Here is a 20,094-nt window from a genome sequence, read left to right on the forward strand (position 1 = left end):
TTTACCTATATAGGAATACCACTCGTCATGGAAATTAATGATGTGTATAAGGACTGCAAGAATGGTTGGGATTAACATCCATCCGTTTTCCAAACCTCTTATCCTACTAGGTCGGGGGGGGGCGATGGGTCCGGAGCCTATCCCGGAAGCAATGGGCACGAGGCAGGGAACAACCCAGGATGGAGGGCCAGCCCATCGCAGGGCACACTCACACACCATTCACTCACACATGCACACCTACGGGAAAAGCAACTCCAATTAGCCTCAGCATGTTTTTGGACTGTGGGGGGAAACCAAAGTACCTGGAGGAAACCCCACGACGACATGGGGAGAACATGCAAACTCCACACACATGTAACCCAGGTGGAGACTCGAACCCGGGTCCCAGAGGTGTGAGGCAACAGTGCTAACCACTGCACCATGCCACCCCTGGGATTAACATGAAATTGCAAAAAAAGTAATTTCTAAAGAAAAAGTAATGCAATGGGTCTAAAATTATAAAAAGCTAACTCTTCAAAAATCCATTATCCTTATAAGAAAAAAACAATCTCTACTATTCAACACATCACGCTTAAACGTCAAGTGAAATTTTAAGACAGGGCACCCCCTTGTGTTCATATTATAAAGAACACAACCTGCGTTGGGCAAAATCTAACCAACAGAATGAACTATTTTCATTTTAAGATCAATTTTATGTTACATGAAGCGCGGTATTCCAGCATTCTCATTCATAATAAGTGCAAAAAACATCTGAAATATTAATAAGGATAATATAGCACGAAGTAGTATTTTTCGCACAATCAGGTGTGAAACCATTCAAGTGTTCCCTTTTTGATGTAGTTATAATTTATATATAATTATACATAAACACTACAATTAAAAATATGGAGAATTACCTCTTACTATAATAGTGAAATCAAACTGTTATGCGCACTACAACCGTTTAAATATGCTAACTAATGTTTAGAGCACTCATAAAATTATGAAAAGGTATCGTTTTAAACCAAAAACTATACTGTTAACAGTGCTTGGCCATATCTACGAGTTTGTCTGGAATAGAAAAGGATTAACTAATATATCCCTTGCAGAAACAGTTCAAAAGAAAACGAAAGGTTTGAAAGTTGGAATTTCTGGGGGAAGAAAAACTGGACAGCGATGGGGACGCGCTGAAATGGGAACAGCTTCCAGATCGCCTTTGTGGCCTTCGGAGTAACAGACTCGCGAAGCGTCATTCAACCTCTAACTTCCATGTTCTTCTTAGCGTAATATTATTATAAATTAGAAACTGATGCCTAGCGCAATTGAATGACATTTTATGTGTAAACGAACGTTTAGCTTCGCAAAACAAAAAGTCGAGCTTACTAAGGTGTAAATCTGAACTAAGTGGATAGAACCTCGAACTCAAAAAACATAAAGTAAAATATAACCACGACGTTAAGCAGATTTTTGTAAATTATCAGGTTTCACATTTTTGTCTCTATTTTTTACACCGCTGTCCTCACCAAAACATCATAATACGTTTATAACGAATATTGACCATATTACAAAGATCAAATGTGTTGCAATATTGGAACTCTAAATAAAGCTGGACGCGGATGCAACCATCCTGTTTCACCGATGCACGGCGAGTATCCAATCAGAAGGCGCACTTGAGAAACGTACTTCCGCACACGTGGGGAACAGAGATGGCAGCCTGTAGGTTATGCGGCATCGGAAAGATTAGACTGCTTTTTCATCCCCCAAGAATGCAAAATGTTAGTTTTAAACTGAGAAACGCTGTAGGTGTTGGGTCGACGATAACAAAGTTACATCTACGGTCATGTAGTGCTTGGAATAAACACAGCAAAGTTAAAAAAGTAGATGTGGACTTGGGGGAAAGGTGAGCCCTCTTCTGTTGTCAGAGAAATAGCGGTGGGTTCGAAATCATCTGGGTTGATACAACGCCAGGATTTTCCATTTATGCATATGATTTTTTCTTAGGTTTCTTAGACGAGGTTCCTATTTTAGCGCGCACTAACTGAACGAGCTGTCACGACACTAAAGCATCTAAATGGATTTAAAAAAATGAATTTTTTCGTATGCTTTCCCATATACACAGATGGTGGAACAACACGATCATCTTTGATAAAAAAAAATAACCTAATAACAACATGAGTGTTGCGATTGCTTAAATTCTATGTGTTGATTTCCCGCCAAATGCCCGTTTTGTACACAGTGTGCAGAGTGTGGCTTTAGCAGGGTCTTTCCCAATTATTTTTATTTGATGGTATTGTGGAACTGCGGCCTACTGCTGTATGATTTACTGTTCCATACATTTATAAATGACTTAAGGTAATAGATTGTTTAACCTTCGCATGATTCGTGCGTGGTTTAGGTAAAGTTGTCCCTATTTATCACTCAAGACATTCCAGCTGCGATTGCTTCTGACATTTTCCTCCTTGTCTTGAAGAAAACTTGAAATCTCGACTGGCAGACTGGCCAGGTTTGCTGATGGAGCTGCAGTTGTTCAGGTAGAGTGTTTCTTTAAATTTACCACTAATAACTTTATGCACTCTTCCAGAAGTACTGATGATAAATCCAAACGTGATCTGGGGAGATTGCTATTAACTGTCTACCTTAGCCCCTTTTTTTTGTACTTCTAGCTTGGCAGTACCTCCGTGATGGTGACGGCCGTCAGCAAATCCAAGCCCACCTCGTTACAGTTTATGCCGCTAGTCGTAAGTGCTGTCTCCAGCCGTTCCTTTTCTTCCTGCAGGAGTTGGCCAGCTCAAAGTGAGTCTGTGCTGTGATCAGTAGCCGCGGCTGTACAGCAGAGGTGTGTTGTGTCATGCCGATTGACAGGTGGACTACAGGCAGAAAGCAGCAGCCGCAGGAAGGATCCCCACAAACTACCTGCGCAGAGAAATGGGCACATCCGATTCTGAGATCCTTACCAGCAGGCTGATTGGTGGGTCATCTCATGCTTATTTTTAAAATAATCTGTTAATGCACAATTATTATCATTGTGGAGAATATCGATTGCTGATTTTAGGCGCTACTGAAAAAAACCACCCCTTCGTCTCCCCCCACCACCCCCAGATCGATCCATCCGGCCCCTATTTCCTGCTGGATATTTTTATGACACACAGGTGGGTTTAATTGATTGGCGCCACAGTTTCTGTGAAATGGAATGACATCTCATCATGCCTTGTGCCTGGGGTAGCAGCCCCTGACCCTGTCCAGGAAAAGCGATTGATTGATTGATTGATTGATAGATAAATTATCTATCTATCTATCTTTCGTTTGGGCAATATAATGATGCGACATGTTTGGTCAGGTGTGATTTGACGGGTTCCTTTTCTTCCCATATTCTATGCGAAAGGTTCTATGCAACCTGTTAGCTGTGGATGGGGTGAATAACCCAGATGTCCTCGCCATTAATGGAGGTGAGAGCGTCTGATGAACAGAGCTGCTCGAACGTTCTTTAAAAGACCAGTGTGTCCATGCATGCCACTGACTCTCACTACTTTCCCGCAGCATCAGCTGCTCTTGCAGTCTCTGACATCCCCTGGAATGGGCCCATTGGTGAGTAACTCTGTCTCTATCCACCATCCCAGTCCTGGAGCTTGTGAATAGAGGTGGTTAGCTCAGGCCCAGAAAGTAAAAATCCAGACTAAGATTTTGTTTCAACCAGCCAGTTGAGTATAAAGAGTCACAATCGCAGAGGATTCGGCTGGTTGGATGAAACAAAATCTTGGTTCGCATTTTTACTTTCTGGACATGAGCTTTCCACCTCTGCCTCAGCCAGTTCACCCTGCAGGCTTTGTGTCTGTTTTTCGTTGACCCTGTGGTGCAGGTGCGGTGCGCATGGGCCTAGTGGATGGGGAGTTTGTGGTGAACCCCACCCGTAAGGAGATGGCCTCCAGCTTGCTAAACCTGGTGGTGGCCAGTGCACCCCATAGTCAAGTAGGTGAGTCTACCTGTGAGATCATCCCTCCCCCGGTTGCTTTGTTTGTTTAGTCCACCAATCAGAATGCTTTCTGCCAGTCAATGCGTTGTGATTGGCCTATGACTATATCTACTGCCCCACCCACTTTTGTACTAGTGATGATGGAGGCGGCAGCAGAGAATGTGCTACAGCAGGACTTCTGCCACGCCATCAAACTGGGAGTGAAGCATGCACAGCAGATCATACTGGCCATCCAGCAGCTCGTACGTGAGCTGAAAGTCACCAAGCGCACGCCCTCCAAGATATTCACTCCTGTCCCAGACATGGTGGAGACCACTCGACAGTAAGTACCCGGGCATCTCCTCCTGTGAGGCTGCCTGTGCTCATTCTCCTGCCCTGCCCAGGTTCACCATGTTGTTCATTTCATAAGCTGACAGGGAAACCATGTGACCTTTCTGTGCATAACTGTAAACTGTGAACCTACATTTACCAGAGCAGAAGTGCTTTACACAAATACAGAATGAGAATTCTTACTATTTTGGGTATTCAGTTCATTTCTATACATTTTATATAAAGGTGCCCTGTTCTCCTCTCCTCTTAGGTTCGCCTCGGATAGGATCTATGCAGTTTTCACAGATTATTCCCATGACAAAGTAAGTATTGTTTGCGGTACTTTCTATACTATACTATACTCCTATTAGTAATATTAACCGTAACCCTGTTTAATCACTAGATTTCCAGGGATGAAGCCATTAACAAAGTACGTTTAGAAGCAGAGGAACAGCTGAAAGGTATTTTCCTTACCAATATTCATGCTTTGAATATTATTCAGGTCTCTTTCTTCTTTTGTGACACTGTTTGAACTTAACCTTTCCTATACTTGTTTCCCCCCAGAAAAATATCCCAACGCAGAGCCTTATGATGTAATCGAAGCTTTCAATACGGTTTCTAAGGAGATATTTCGCAATTTAGTCCTCAATGAATACAAAAGGTAGGCCCTGACTCCTGGTTTTATGTAGATGTGTGTTTTCAGCCTTCGTGCTGTGGTGAGTGTCTCCGGGAGAATGTGTAGGCCGAGGAGCTTCTATTCCTCAGGGGCTGTCGGAGCTTTTGCGTGGTGATGTTTCGGTGGAGACGAGACATGCACTTATGTTCACGCAGGTGTGATGGGAGAGAGCTGACTGCTCTGAGGGACATTACGTGTGAGGTGGACATTTTCAAGCCCCTTCATGGATCAGCACTGTTTCAGCGAGGACAGACACAGGTAGGGCCTCCACAGCTGCTATGTTTTTGCGATTAACTTTTATTGTAATGTTGTGTTTTTTAATGGACCACTGGTAGGTTAATTTTTTTTATTTGTTATTTCTTCTGTAGGTTCTTTGTACTGTGACATTTGACTCTCTAGAATCAAGCATCAAAACTGACCTGATCACCATGGCTTTAAAGTACGCTTCTGATATAACATGTATAAAATTGTACCCAGTGTGGGGAAGTTACTACCAAAAGTAATCAAAGACAGCGTTTGAAAGTTCAGGTCCAGAAAGTATAAATCCAGGCCGAGGTTTTGTTTCATCCATCCAGTTGAGTATAAAGAGTCACAGTCACAGAGACTGAAATGGTTGGTTAAAACAAAACCTTGGCCTGGATTTGTACTTTCTGGACCTGAACTTTTTTCACGTCTATCTTTAGTGGATTACTTCGGTGAGTAACTTCCCCCAGCACTGATAATACCAGCTTCTATAATGAATATATAAATGTATTTAATATGTCTGACTTTTTTTGTTTTTTTTGCCTGATACAGTGGAGTGAAAGAGAAAAATTTCATGCTACACTATGAGGTAGGCAAGACTCTAAACATCTGCATTACTTTTAGTTCAGGTAACGCGGCACTGCACACTCACACAGATAACGTGTGCGTTATATTTCCAGAAGAAGCCACGGACAGAATATCCCCGGTTCTGAAAATAGCAACATTACATTTTCTGTTTTATGTGTTAACGCTGAAACCTTCCCCTGTATATTTTCTCCCAGTTCCCACCCTATGCTACAAATGAGATTGGAAAGATGGGCGGAATGAACCGGAGGGAGCTTGGCCATGGTGAGCTGGGCTCAGCGCTTGTGGACCAGACAGCCCTCTGGCCTCTTGTTTACTGCGATTGCAGCGTATCATTATTCTCTCCACTGCAGGCGCCTTGGCAGAAAAGGCCCTGAAGCCAGTCATCCCCAAAGATTTTCCTTTCACCGTAAGGGTGACATCAGAGGTGTTGGAGTCTAATGGTTAGTTTGGCGTCTGTCATTTTCCTTACGGTATAATTAAGATTATTTTTTTATTCCTTATTGGAAAGCCAGAGAATGACGGTGGATGGTCGGGATTAATATGCATTGCCAGTCTTTGATCGGTTTAAACCACTTTCCATTGGATATTTGTTTCCCATCTGGTGAAACGGGGCAGTCATTGGACGGATTCAACAATCTTGAGAACCGCCCCCCTCAGATATAAACACGCGTTTGCCTTTTCTCCTAGGATCCTCGTCTATGGCCTCGGTGTGTGGGGGGAGCTTGGCTCTGATGGATGCAGGTACCTGTGTTGGGTCATTGTTTATCTTCCAAGGGATGAAGGGTTAGGTGGGAACCTGTGCAAAACATGGGCCGTTGGACAGCATGATTATCGTGGGTTGCCTCCATTTGTGATGTTGCAGGGATGTTGCTTTTTTGGGGGCTATAATTAAGCCCGATTGGCTCTCTGTCGCAGGTGTGCCCATTTCAGCGCCCGTTGCTGGGGTCGCTGTTGGCCTCATCAGCAAGGCCAACCTCGAGAAGCCGACTGAAATTCAGGACTACAGACTTCTGACTGATATTCTGGTAACAGATTCAGTCCCTAATGAATTTCTGAAATTACTCGTAACTGTCATGTTGATTAAATTAGATATGTTTTGCATTTAAATCAGCTTCTTCTGTTCGGTCCCGTCTTGGCAGGGAATTGAAGATTACAATGGAGATATGGATTTCAAAATGGCTGGTACAAACAAGGGCATTACTGCCTTACAGGTTGTCATATCCTTACTGGATTTTTGCTTTATTCAGTTTTTGTTTTATTTATGTTACTCTCCTTAATGCTCCTTGCATCTTCGCAGGCCGATGTAAAAATCCCTGGCTTGCCCCTGAAAATCGTCATGGAGGCTATTCAGCAAGCCACAGGTACCCTTACGTGTGTTCAGACTCCTCGGTACAGCATCCCCACAATTTGATAAAATGGGGAAACACAGCAGACCCTCATCAAGTTTATTTTCTTCTTTTGTCAGTGGCTAAGAGGGAGATATTGACTATCATGCACAAGACCATCGCTAAACCGAGAGCGAGCCACAAGGACAACGGGCCCGTAGTTGGTACGGCTATAACGACTACCATGCCTGATCCCAATAAGTTAGGAAAATTGTTTGATGTTTCCTGAATTTCCCGTTTTTCATTCTTGTCCCCCCCCCGACCAAATGGCATCAGAGACGGTCCGTGTGCCCATCTCCCGCCGGGCACGCTTTGTTGGCCCGGGAGGATACAACCTGCGCAGACTTCAAGCAGAAACGGGCGAGTCCGACTTTTGGTTTACAGTGTCATCGCATTTCCTGCTTCTTACTCACTACCCTAGATTGTTACCGGTTTCCTTGGCCTGGGGTGGAGGGGGGGGGGGGGGGTGATTCAGTGGATTACAGCACTTTGCCAACGATCAGAAGGTCACCGGTTCAAATCCCAGAGTGATTTCACGGTTGCCTCTTGAGCAAAGCCCTTAACTCCCAATCGCTCACTTTGAGTAAAAGCATCTGCTAACTAAATAAAAGGTAAAATGCAATTGATATTTTTGTTCTCGTGTCGGGGGCCCTTTCAGTGTTTTTTAATGTCTTGGTACTGCTGAACCTAAGTGACCATCCCCCAGCAGAGGCAAAACTGACCACCGTCTTCACCCGACTCTCTGCAGGTGTGACGATTAGCCAGGTGGACGAGGAGACCTTCTCTGTCTTCGCCCCGACTCCCGGTGCCATGAGTGAGGCCCAGGAGTTCATCACGGAAATCTGCAAGGATGACGTGAGTGAACCAAGACTTAAGAATCGCTTCATATCAGACGTGCATCATTAGTGTGGCTGTAGCCGGTCTGTGGTGTAAGTAAACCTTCTCACTGGTAACTGTTTAATTATGTTTTCCATTCGTATAAATAAATGGGCGTAATCTGTTGCTTTATTCATCATGTGTATATTTGACATGAACTTTTGCCGCATACAGTAATAATGCCTCATTTTCACAGCAAGAACAGCAGCTGGAATTTGGTGCCATTTATACAGCAACCATCACAGAAATAAGGTACACGCCTGCTGTCATGCTGTTGTTACTCATCTGCCCTTCAGGGATATGGTGCTGAAGACTCATCCATCATAAGCCTATACATATTAGCATAAGTAAAATCTGTTTCTGAGTAATCTCATTTGGAAATATTTGTTTTCTTGTTTATATTTAAGGCTATCCGGTGCCTAAGACGTGGCAGAATTTCTCTCATTTCTGTGCATAAAACAGTCAGCCAAGATATATCATTTCACATCTTAATAAATTACACCAAAGCCAGCTGGTGGCTTTCTAAACAGTGGAAGCGATTTCTCTACACTACTTCTCTCTCATAGGCTACTTTTCTCAGATGACCACCAATCACAGCACTCAGCAGTACAGCAACCTCACGACCATGAGCTGGAACACTAAGGCTTCATTCATAAGACTTTTTATCCTTTATCTTCAGAAGAGCATTATTGATTATTATTATTAAGATATTACAATGCATAGGTTTTGGGGCAGGTCCCTTAGTATGCACCAGGTTTCCCTTTTTGTAACTGGTTCATTAGGCCCTGTGTTGAAGCAAGATGTTGACCATGGTGTAGTGTTGACTGACCACACTCTCTCTGCAGGGACATTGGGGTCATGGTTAAGCTGTACCCAAACATGACTGCTGTTTTGCTCCATAACTCCCAGCTAGACCACAAGAGGGTGAGAGTCTCACTACACCTGCACAGGAATTGTCCCTGGTTTCCATGAAGTGGTTGGAGGAATGTCTTTACCCTCACTATTAGGGAAATGATAAAGAGGCACTGCCAGGTACAGGGTAAAGAGGCACTGCCAGGTACAGGGTAAAGAGGCACTGCCAGGTACAGGGTAAAGAGGCACTGCCAGGTACAGGGTAAAGAGGCACTGCCAGGTACAGGGTAAAGAGGCACTGCCAGGTACAGGAAGGAGCTGTGCCATTCATAGAAATTCAAACCAGATTGTTTATGTTGAGCATCTTGGCAACAGGAACAGCATGGCAGCCAAGCAGAAACTGCATTGCCATTTAAACTTGTCAAAGAACTTTTTTTTATTGATGTAGTAGTTAAAGTCCATTTGTTTTTAAGTGATGCATTCAGTTTGTCAAGGTTAGCCTGTTATCGTCTAAATATTATGAGGCAGTTGTTATGACTGATGGGTAATTTTTTTCTTCTTCTAGATTAAACATCCTAGTGCTCTTGGCATGGAGGTGGGACAGCAGATTCAGGTACACAGTGCTATAATAATCCCTGCTGTGAAGACGTCTCACATTAAGTGTGTGTAATGCAATTTCAGGAAGGAGAGAATTAGCATTGTGACCCTTTCAAATGACATTATTCTGCATGTCATGCCATTGGTGGCCCTTCAAGTGTGTTTGTGGCTTGCAAACTTTTTGTGTGAACACTCTGTTGGAATATCATCTTAAAATGTAAAACATAGCACACAGTGTCCCGGGATTTAACACAATTCCATGGCAAGAATTAAATATTTTAAACTAATTTTTTTGTGTGCAGGTTAAGTATTTTGGACGCGACCCAACAGATGGAAGGATGCGACTGTCACGGAAAGTACTCCAGGCTCCTGCTGCAACGGTCGTCAGGAGTTTGAGTGATAAACACAGCATTTCCATGGCAACAAGCAATAGCCATACCATAGATGACCCTTGAACCTTTGCTTGTTGTTCTGTCTGTGAATATCATATATTCACTATCCACGTGTTGTTTTTCCCTGTGTGGTTTAACATCAACGAAAAGGTGAAAAGAACGTTTTTTTCTATAGTTTAGAAACTTGTGTAGAGCTGGACAAATGGAAGAACTGATTTTTCAGAGTAACAAAAAAAACCACTTGACTGACTGTAGTATAACACCTGTGTAAAATATTTTTATTTTACTTTACATATTTTACTCCTTGATTTGAATGTTCTTTTTTTTGCATTTTGAGAATTAAATGTTATAAATTGCTATAAACGATTTTTTTAAATGAATTCTCCTGACTGGGTATTTCATCGTAATCTCATAAATAACGTCAGTCTGAAATTTTGTTTAAATCCTTACTTTAATGCGCGAGTCCCATTCACGTCAGTAAATGAACCTAAATTCAATAGTAACTGGGAGGATTAGTGCTGCTTGCAGTCGGTCTCGTATCCGGGTTCCGACGCGATTCGGCAAACGCGACTTCGGGCTTCCGTAGCCCCTTAAACGAAACCCCGCGGCGGACCCGCTCTGATTGACGTAGGAAAAGAAAAGCTCCAAGATCGGATTACAAGATGGCGGTTAGTGGTTTGTAAAGAGAAGCAGTAGAGATACACATTGTTTTTGTGTCTATTCCGTTGATTTTCATTTTATTTTCTCCTTCTAGATCCATAGATCGCGTAAAAAGTTTTATCTATTTTTAAAGGTTTGTAGCATGTCCTGCATCTCGGTGTGAATTATTTCGCGCGAATGAAACTAGGGAATCGCGGTCCGTTTGGAACATGCGGGTAGAAACAAAGTTTAAAGCTCGGGGTTAAGAAATTTAAGTTTATTTTAAGATAGGGCATTTGAGCAGGGGAAAGCATGTCGGACACTCGGCGGCGTGTGAAGGTGTACACGCTGAATGAAGACCGGCAGTGGGACGATAGGGGCACCGGGCACGTCTCGTCCACCTTTGTCGAGCGGCTGAAGGGAATATCGCTCCTGGTGCGAGCGGAATCTGATGGTACGTGAAAGCCTTTCCCTCCTCTCCCCTTGCTTTCCTTTCTCATACTTGCCTTTTTTTTAAATAAAATAAAATAACCTCCCTCGATCCTGAATGCTGTTTGCCCGGTACCACTCGGCTAGTTCGGTTGCGGTGTCGCGTTTAGGCCGCGGGTTCTACTCAGAGCCACCGTGTGAGGTGCAACAAAACGCCGATTTGTCCGTGTTCTACAGTTTAATTTTTGCTTTTTTTCCCCCTCTTCTCTGTTGTGCATCTCGGGCTGTTAAAATGACCCCTCCAACCCGCCGGGTGTAATTGCTGTCCATTACAGTAGCTGAATTTCGCGTGCAGAGGAGCCGCTTCGTAGCCTCATTTGTTACTAAACCAACTTATTTGGGCAGGAAACTTGAAAAGCGGCCGGTTTCCGCGCTTCTCGCCACGGTCGGCTGCTATTACAGTATTTCTGACGCTTTTTGGGGGAAACCGTGAGTTAAACACACCTCTGTGCTGTTTCTCTCCGGCTGGCTCACAGTTACTGGTAACAGCCATCTTGTTCACAATAAAGTTGGCAGACTGTTCAATTCATATTTTAAATTGTAGTCTTCAACAAAAAGTACTTCATCGTTGCCTAAACGTCTAGGTTGGCATCAAATGCTGCCTAATTTTGTATTGGAATCGTGATTAATATTCAATTTTCTTACTGGTTACATATTCAGCAGTAACCAGTGATCAAGAGTTAGTCTTTATTAAAGGTGAACTTTTTTTTGATATGCAAGAAATATCTTATTGTATTCCAGGTTCTCTGTTGTTGGAGTCAAAAATCAGCCCAAACACGGCATATCAGAAACAGCAAGTAAGTGTTTTGTTGTAGCGATGTTTTTTTTAATAATGGTCTGTTAGTCGTTTAATAATGTTGTTTTAGCCATAAGGTTTGCACTTTTACAATGTGCTTTATGGCCCCTTTCCTCGGTGTAGCACGTTGTGTACGTAATATTTTTCAAAGAGAAATTCCTCCTCACTGCATGTTTTGGTAAAAAATGTTGGCAATATAACATTATTAATTTGACTTCAGTTCTGATGAGGAGACACCGATAGTTTTCTGAAGATGCTGTAGAGCAGCAATTGAAATATTTCCTGGTTTTCTGTTCAGTTGGGACTAAATGGTTTAATAATGATTACACTAATTTATGTGTTTACCTTCAAAAGGACACGTTGATTGTTTGGTCTGAAGCAGAGAACTATGACCTAGCTCTGAGCTTCCAGGAAAAAGCCGGCTGCGATGAAATCTGGGAAAAGATTTGCCAGGTAAATGTCAAGTTTATTGAGAGTGCTGTTTGTGGCGTGGCCGATTAATCATAAATAAATGCATCACCAATGTGACAGAAGTTTTTAAACTTGGTCAAACAAATTTTTTAGTTTGTTAGGTTGTTGAAAATTTTGTTTAATCACTTAAGCGATACATTTATGGTTTCCAGATACTATTTTCGGGCATCATTTATTCAATATAGAGTAAGTTTTAGTGTTGTACAGTGACTTATAGTGGTTGTCAGGACTTGTGACTGTGTAATGAAGTGAAATTTGCCCACGTCACCTTCCTTTGAACTGTTATTCCTGGTGTAAAAACCTGTTTACTATAAGGAAGTAATTATCCTGTGTGTTTTGCATGCCCAGCTGCTATAGAAACGTGCCTGACAACGAATAAAAAAATCTGCTGTTGATGTTTTTTGGCAATCTGTCTTTAGATTGTATGATTGGTCCTTTTTTCAAGCATTGTGCGTTATATTTGGGTTTCCTTATGTTAATTACAGGGAAAAGTAATTTTTTATGTAGCAGATAATGTGTAGAAGTTTATCTCATAGTGACGGACTAGGTTTAATGTAAATGTACTAGTATATTATTGGTATAAAGCATTAAAACAAGTATGTGATACTTTTGTGTTTAGCCTTTTTGTACCTTGAATTCCACTGGGTCTTAATTTTTACTTTATTTCTGTGCCACTGATAATGTTCTGTATGTGATGCAGTGATGTGCGGGGGGCCTTTTTGCTGTGAGCTTTCTGTGTGCGCACCTTCATGTATTAGAAAATTGCATGTGCTGCTGGACCTGGGAGGGCCTGGAATACCTTGGTTTAAAACTTTTCCTTAGTCCTGTTTTATGTTGATGTTGACACTAGTCAAGCTATGTGGGGGCTGTAGACATTGCTTATTGTATTGGTAATGCTTGGGGAGGCATCCAGCCTTTTTTAAGTGACTGTGAGGGATCTCAGGCACTCTGGATTAATTTTGTTCTCGGTTTTCGGTAAGCAAGTAATTGCTTTATTTTCTTAGAGAATCCTAGCTATTGCAAGGTAGGTATGGTACTCTTGTTTAGAAGTTTATGCTGTCACTGACTATATTTTGTGTAACTATTTTTGAAACAAGGCATGCTAACTGCATTTTGGCATATTTTTGTCCAACTCAGGTGCAAGGGAAGGATCCGGCACTGGAAATCACCCAAGACCCCATCGACGAGTCGGAGGAGGAGCGATTTGAGGAGATGCCTGAAACCAGCCATCTGGTGGACCTGCCTCCCTGCGAGCTGGCCAAGCTAGAAGAGATCGCCGACCTGGTGACCTCTGTGCTGTCCTCGCCCATCCGGCGTGAGAAGCTAGCCCTGGCACTCATGAGCGAGGGCTACATTAAGAAGCTGCTGCAGCTCTTCCAGGTGTGCGAGGACCTGGACAACCGGGAGGGCCTGCACCACTTGTATGAGATCGTGCGTGGGGTGCTCTTCCTCAACAAGGCGGCCCTCTTCGAGGTCATGTTCTCTGACGACTGCATCATGGATGTGGTGGGATGCCTGGAGTATGACCCAGCGCTGGTGCAGCCCAAGAGGCACAGAGAGTTCCTCACCAAGACTGCCAAGTTCAAGGAAGTGATCCCCATCACGGACTCTGAGCTGCGGCAGAAGATCCATCAGACTTACCGGGTCCAGTACATCCAGGACATCATCCTGCCCACCCCATCCGTTTTCGAGGAGAACTTCCTCTCTACACTCACCTCTTTCATCTTTTTTAACAAAGTGGAGATTGTCAGCATGCTGCAGGTGAGTCCATGACCAAGAGAAAGGCATGTGATACGAGTTCTCCAGTATTTAAAAGTGTGTGTACAAATGAGTGATCTCAGGTACCAGGTCCGTTCATTTCCCTGTAACTGACTTCTTCAGTGTCACCAGCAGTGGCTCTAAAGAAGACCTTTCTGTTGAGTGAAGTCTGTCTGCCTGCCTGGTCCTTAAGCATGTGTGGGGAGGTATTATAAAGCAGTGAAAATGTCTGCTATTTTATTCTCCAGCATTCCCCCATCATTATTCAAACAAGTGTTTTGTCAGTAATGTCATACTTCTTGTTTTGAGGAGGATGACTTACTATTTTACGGGGAATTCTGACTCATGGAATGTGTCAATGGTAAAGTGGATGGTGGGTGTTCTCTGTCTGAGTCCTTTCATCTACACACACGCACACACACTATTTATATACCATCTGATTTTCACAAGGGTGGGCTTAGGTTCGTTCATATTTTCCAGTGAAATCCCCCTCCCCCTGTGTGTTCTCTGTCATTTAATTTTCAGCATTTGACAACGCTGCTCTTCGAAATGCTTCGCCTTTACATAAGACGTGTGAGGGTCGCGTTGCTGATAATGCTGGCTGTTAACCTGATAGCGAACAAAGCAAGCATTTATCTGCTCAGTAGGTACTGATTGAGCGTTACAGATTGTGGCAGCCGCTTTTCTTCGGACTCGGGGGCTGCGGTCTCGGCCTAAATAAATATTTTCCAATCTGTGGAAAACACTGACAATTTTAAAATGCTCAGGTGCCTGTCGCCCTGGTTGGTGGCTCGTTTGAAGCTTCCACGTAGCTGGTTGCCTTGAAGTGGCCTTCAAAGGGTGGGGATGATGATTACCTGCTTGTAAGTGCGCTTGCCAGCCTGGAGCACACTAGGTTCTTTCTGCCCGACTCAGTGTTAGTCTGGGAAGGGGGCTTAGCCATAAGCCATGTAGGTGGCTTAAATGGGTGGCTGTACTGAGAACAGCACCATTTATAGGGATGTGCATTAATAAGTTAGTGAAACTAAATGTAGTTTGTTGTGATGTAGGTCCAGAATTTAAGTGAGTTTTTGTTTGCCGTTTCTCATTTCTTTGAACCTGAATGACAGGAGGACGAAAAGTTCCTGACGGAGGTCTTTGCACAGTTAACAGACGAAGCCACTGAATATGGGAAAAGAAGGGAGCTCGTAAGTGATTTAGAATGATCGCCTGAGATGGTCTCTTCCGTTAATGGAGTAATCTAGTGACGTAATCCCGAGAAGAAATGCAGCTCTGTCTACACATCTGTGTTTGCAGGTGAACTTCTTCAAGGAATTCTGTGCTTTTTCGCAAACACTGCAACCTCAGAATAGGGATGCTTTCTTCAAGACCCTGGCAAACTTGGGGATCCTTCCTGCACTCGAAATTGTGATGGTGAGTCGTCTGCGATCATCTGTTGCACAGGGAGAACTTAACGGCTGCGTGCTTTTCCAGAGGTCCGAATGGAGAATGATTTTTTTATTATGAGTGTCCCGCTCTTAATCTCCAAGTTCAACGATAGCAGTGACTAACATGATTGTGTCGTTATTTATCTTTGTTTGCTTTGCTTTAAAACAACTTGTAGAGCAGATCCGTTCTCTAGGGTTGGATGTAGTGAATGTGAAAGTGCTGCGGTGGGTGTTGCAGGGCATGGATGACCTGCAGGTGAGGGCAGCAGCCACAGATATCTTCTCCTACCTGGTGGAGTTCAGCCCGTCCATGGTGCGCGAGTTTGTCATGCAGGAGCCCCAGCAGACAGACGACGTAAGTGGCGCGAGCCGAGAGAGCGCGCCCCTCCCCCACCCCTCCTTACCGTAAACCTGGCTCCATCCCAATGCCATGCTCTGCTTTCTGGGCTTTGATATCACGCTTGCGTCGAGCGACTATGCCTGCTGACAGTTGTGGGGTTTCGTGTGGCCGGCCAGATGCTCTGCGAGACCTGGCGATCGCATGACACTGCAGGTTATCCAGTAGGCGGAAGGCCCGAGTTGTGCGTTTGTCATGTGACACTCTTGCTGGCCAGCAGGACGTCCTGCTGATAAACATGGTGATCAAGCAGATGATCTGTGACACGGACCCAGAACTGGGCGGCGCCGTGCAGCTGATGGGCCTGCTCCGCACGCTCATCGACCCAGAGAACATGTTGGCCCCCACTAATGTAAGCGCGGCTCCAAAAGTCTACCTTCCTTGGCTCCTGTATTTCCTTGACTGACTTTCGTTTTTCACATTTTCTTCGGACAGAAAACGGAAAAGACGGAGTTCCTCAGCTTCTTCTACAAGTACTGCATGCATGTTCTCACTGCCCCTCTCCTGGCAAACACAGCAGATAACGCGAAAGGTGAGCCTGTCCCCCCCCCCCCCCCTTCCTGTGATAATTTTGACCCATCCTGGGTGTGTAGCGGTTAGTATCACTTGAGCCTAAATCATAATCTTGATAACTTGGCTACAGTAACTTGGCTGCAGTGTGCATGTTGTGCCTCCTGAAGTCATTTGAATATAAATTAACAGATTCACTGGAGGGATCCACCAAGATCAATCCGGTTTGTCCTGGTAAGTGAACATTTTTTTTGCCCTTCATGTTTTAAGTAGCTTCTAAGCATCTGCGCTGTGGTAACCGTGCTTTGCCATCTCTCTTGTCTCAGATAACTTCCAGACGGCACAACTGCTGGCCCTAATACTGGAGCTATTGACGTTCTGCGTGGAGCACCATACCTACCACATCAAGAACTACATCATGAACAAAGACCTCTTGCGCCGGGTCCTAGTGCTGATGAACTCCAAACACACCTTCTTGGCGCTGTGTGAGTGCTGCTTCGCCGTGCCCTTCTGTGATCGTGCTTGGTTGTGCTGATGGCTTCAGAGGTGACCAGACGCTGCCTTGTCTCTACAGGCGCCCTGCGTTTTATGCGACGGATAATAGGCCTGAAAGACGAATTTTACAACCGCTACATCATCCGAGGGAACTTGTTTGAGCCAGTCATCAACGCCCTGCTAGACAACGGCACGCGATACAACCTTCTAAATTCAGCCATCATCGAGCTGTTCGAGTTCATCAGAGTGGTTGGTTTCTGCTCTTCAAAATTTCTGTGACGGCAGGTTCTGTGTGCTTTTGACCTGCATGCTAATGGTTGTTCCCTTTCCTTAGGAGGATATTAAGTCACTCACAGCACACATTGTGGACAATTTCTACAAAGCACTTGAATCAATTGAGTACGTCCAGACTTTCAAGGGTCTGAAGACCAAATATGAACAAGAGAAGGACAGGCAGACTCAGAGACACAGTCGGTTAGTGGACTTTCAGTACATTGCATCAAAGTCTGGCTGGACATGAGGGTTGGGTGATATTAGAATGTGTTAGTGTCCTATTTGAACTATTTGTCTGTGTGTCAGTTTCTGGAGTAAAGTTTTTAGTGTCAGTGTAACTTCTTAGTATTTAGTGTTATAACATAACCTCTACATGTTCCAAAACAGATATCGCCGGGACTCCCGCCCTATGGAGGACGATGAAGAAACATGGTTAAATGAAGATGATGATGAGGAAGTAGAGACCTTAGTGGAAAAGAGCAAATCCGAGGAAGACTTTCCTGAGAGCTATGAAAAATACATGGAAGCGAAAAAAGGTGGCGTTGCATTAATTCATTACTTGTAGCGCAGTTCCTTATGCTCCTCCTCAGAGCCCATCTAGGCAAAGCTTTTGGATATGGGGCTGTTCGGGTCCAAATCTACTTAAACTCGTTAGAGGATCGACGTCACCTCAGCATTTCAGTGTTGGATTTACACAGCCTTGCTTTTCCGCCTGACCTCCCAGAGCACACCCTGACCTGCCCCTTCTTCCACCCTGTAGGATCAGCCAATGGGACCAATGGAAAGCCCACAGCCACGCCCTCCAGCCCTCCCAGTCCCAACAGCACCTCTGCAAAGCCCCCTGCATTACCTGCCACCGCTGTGACCAAGGTGAGCTTTCTGGTTTTGGAAAGAGACTGGAGACCAGGAAAATGGCGTTCCTGCTCAATGAGCTTAAACCGCTTTTCCAACTAGGGATGGCTGCACAGTTAAGTCAGGGCTGCCAGTGAGAGAGGTTACTGAAGCTGTTGAGCCAGCTTGCTTTGTGAAATGCTCCCCCTGGTGGAAAGGGATTGCATACCTGGAAAGGGATTGCATACCTGGAAAGGGATTGCATACCAGCAAAGGTGGAGTAAAGGTTCCATTTCTCCCTCAGGCTGGGTTGGTCGGCCTGGTGGATTACCCAGATGACGATGAGGAAGAGGAAGAGGAGGAGTCACCACGCAAACGGCCCCGTCTTGGATCGTAAAGAGTAGCAAGGTGATCCCTCTGGAGCGAGTTCTGATGGCACCCATGTTCTGCAGCCCTCTGGCCTGAGAGCCCCCCCCCATACCGCTCAGTCTCCTCCGCCAATTACGCCCGCGGCCTCATCCCTACTCAGCATACCCGTAGCCTCACTGGAGGAGGACCAGAGGAGTCAGAGTGCCAACAGTCCCCATGTCCCCTAAACGCCACCTCCCTCCACTCCCACCGCAGCGCGCTCCACTCGTACCTGCAGGAACGGACGCACTCCCCTACATCCTGATCCCTTTTAGATGCGGAGCAAGGAATGATGGGAAGGACAGTCAGGCTAGCAGGACTAGCGACTTAGCAATGGATGATTGGCTTACCGTAAACACCTACAGATCACACTTGGGAGAGGGGGGGTGGGATGGCTAGGCAGGATAAAAAAAAGCTTAGTTCCTCAGAGCGGGACTCACACTTTTAAACGAGTTCTCTGATGTCAAGAATATCAGGGGCTCGTGTCGGAACTCCGTCAGCCAGGAAGCCTGTACTCGTAATTTTATTAAAGTACTGTACAGTTTTTTTTAAATCATTTTGCCTCCTCAAATTATCTGAAAGGAGAGCGACTCCTGCCCATGTCATTCTGAGCACAAAAGGTGGGGACCACTGTTTACTTATTTTAATTGAAAATTTTGATTCAATGTAGTAAGCAAAGTCGGGTTTTAACAAAACATTAAACTGCAGTAAAGGCACGTTTTCTGCCCTAATGGACGATTTCTATGGTTTCATTCTGTACACACTGCTCTTGATTCACAGGCCATTCAAAGCACCCCCTCCCACTAAATTGTTGAGGGGAAAAATGTTACGAGGAGCAGGGACTGAGCTGCTGGTCGTGACCTTCAGCTCCAGCAGTCCTGGGTGTGGGATGATTGCCCCAGCTTAACCAAAAGGCAACTGACTTCGTATGATAGATACACAGTAATGTGTTTGGTGCAGGCCGTCAGTATTGCATATGTGGCTCTTTTAGGGAGTGGTTGTGGGGGGGGGGGGATGTCGAGTTTAGTGCCGGCTGTCAAACGAAGGCTACACCAAGCGGTAGACATTCCTCTGGACAGTGATGTAGCTTTCGAGCAGGGAATGAGCATTTCGGCGTAACCGAGAGACGCCACGGGCAGACCAAACATTTCAAGGATAAGGTCGGCTTGGAAAAATAGGTCTCCCCCCCCACCCCCCTAAAATTTTGTACAAGTGCATTTACTACCACTATCTCGGTTCTACACCATTTGTATACATTTGTTATTTGAAATGTTTAAAAATTAAACGTGATCCTGGCATTAAAGATGCACTCGTGTTGGTTTTTTTAAATGCCCTGAGGAGGAGTGTCGCATGGAGACCGTGCTGTCAGGGCTGTGTGCCGAGCTTGTGTTCCTGTCCCGAAGAGGCTCACTCTCACGCACCACGAAGCTGTCGGAGAACATGTGCCATGGTCTGTTCCGACGGCCTTGGTACTTCTCACACTAGATACCAGCCTGATTTATTTATTTTTGTTAAGTTTTTGTTCTACTGTGCTGGTCTGTCACTGTTAACCATCCCCCCACCCATAGGTAAAATGCTACTACTAATTAAATGTAACGGGAACTTCTTGAATAAACCTCAAATGTCATGCTGGTTAGTAAGAGAGCAAACATCTACGGGAGCCTGAGTGTAGGAAGCGTTGATTCCTTTTATGACCAGTGGTGAGACATGCAAAGTGAGGTTTGCATGTGTGG

General features: G+C 44.6%; 2 protein-coding genes across 2 annotated transcripts; both read left to right on the forward strand.

Moving 5' to 3' along the window:
- The first annotated feature begins 1,645 nt into the window (after positions 1-1,645).
- LOC125739283 (polyribonucleotide nucleotidyltransferase 1, mitochondrial) lies at positions 1,646-10,247 on the forward strand. Its single transcript, XM_049009217.1, has 28 exons — positions 1,646-1,879; positions 2,450-2,510; positions 2,643-2,717; positions 2,842-2,947; positions 3,079-3,128; positions 3,362-3,425; positions 3,517-3,564; positions 3,836-3,949; positions 4,085-4,271; positions 4,530-4,581; positions 4,662-4,719; positions 4,823-4,919; positions 5,090-5,192; positions 5,303-5,373; positions 5,730-5,766; positions 5,960-6,026; positions 6,116-6,205; positions 6,453-6,506; positions 6,681-6,790; positions 6,905-6,976; positions 7,063-7,126; positions 7,231-7,314; positions 7,427-7,510; positions 7,899-8,005; positions 8,223-8,278; positions 8,872-8,950; positions 9,444-9,491; positions 9,778-10,247. Exons 1-28 carry the CDS (start codon positions 1,686-1,688, stop codon positions 9,928-9,930), a joined length of 2,385 nt encoding a protein of 794 aa, XP_048865174.1. The 5' UTR covers positions 1,646-1,685; the 3' UTR covers positions 9,931-10,247.
- Positions 10,248-10,481: 234 nt separating this feature from the next.
- Positions 10,482-19,664, forward strand: LOC125739284 (serine/threonine-protein phosphatase 4 regulatory subunit 3-like). The gene is made up of 16 exons (XM_049009219.1): positions 10,482-10,960; positions 11,737-11,792; positions 12,146-12,244; positions 13,400-14,023; positions 15,130-15,207; positions 15,317-15,433; positions 15,686-15,802; positions 16,065-16,196; positions 16,280-16,376; positions 16,547-16,588; positions 16,681-16,839; positions 16,929-17,098; positions 17,184-17,323; positions 17,510-17,658; positions 17,883-17,992; positions 18,258-19,664. The coding sequence occupies exons 1-16, from the start codon at positions 10,819-10,821 to the stop codon at positions 18,348-18,350; spliced, it is 2,325 nt and encodes a 774-aa protein (XP_048865176.1). The 5' UTR covers positions 10,482-10,818; the 3' UTR covers positions 18,351-19,664.
- The last annotated feature ends 430 nt before the right edge of the window (positions 19,665-20,094 follow it).

Source organism: Brienomyrus brachyistius, chromosome 3, assembly GCF_023856365.1.
Source record: "Brienomyrus brachyistius isolate T26 chromosome 3, BBRACH_0.4, whole genome shotgun sequence".
NCBI classification, from domain to species: Eukaryota; Metazoa; Chordata; class Actinopteri; order Osteoglossiformes; family Mormyridae; genus Brienomyrus; species Brienomyrus brachyistius.

Excerpts from the sequence above, each read along its gene's own strand:
- LOC125739283 (XM_049009217.1), top strand. The coding sequence starts at position 1,686 with ATGGCAGCCTGTAGGTTATGCGGCATCGGAAAGATTAGACTGCTTTTT. Across the intron at positions 1,880-2,449 it reads GATGTGGACTTGGGGGAAAG|AAAACTTGAAATCTCGACTG; the intron begins GTGAGCCCTCTT and ends CTTGTCTTGAAG. Across the intron at positions 2,511-2,642 it reads ATGGAGCTGCAGTTGTTCAG|CTTGGCAGTACCTCCGTGAT; the intron begins GTAGAGTGTTTC and ends TTGTACTTCTAG.
- LOC125739284 (XM_049009219.1), top strand. The coding sequence starts at position 10,819 with ATGTCGGACACTCGGCGGCGTGTGAAGGTGTACACGCTGAATGAAGAC. Across the intron at positions 14,024-15,129 it reads AGATTGTCAGCATGCTGCAG|GAGGACGAAAAGTTCCTGAC; the intron begins GTGAGTCCATGA and ends CCTGAATGACAG. Across the intron at positions 17,659-17,882 it reads ATACATGGAAGCGAAAAAAG|GATCAGCCAATGGGACCAAT; the intron begins GTGGCGTTGCAT and ends TCCACCCTGTAG.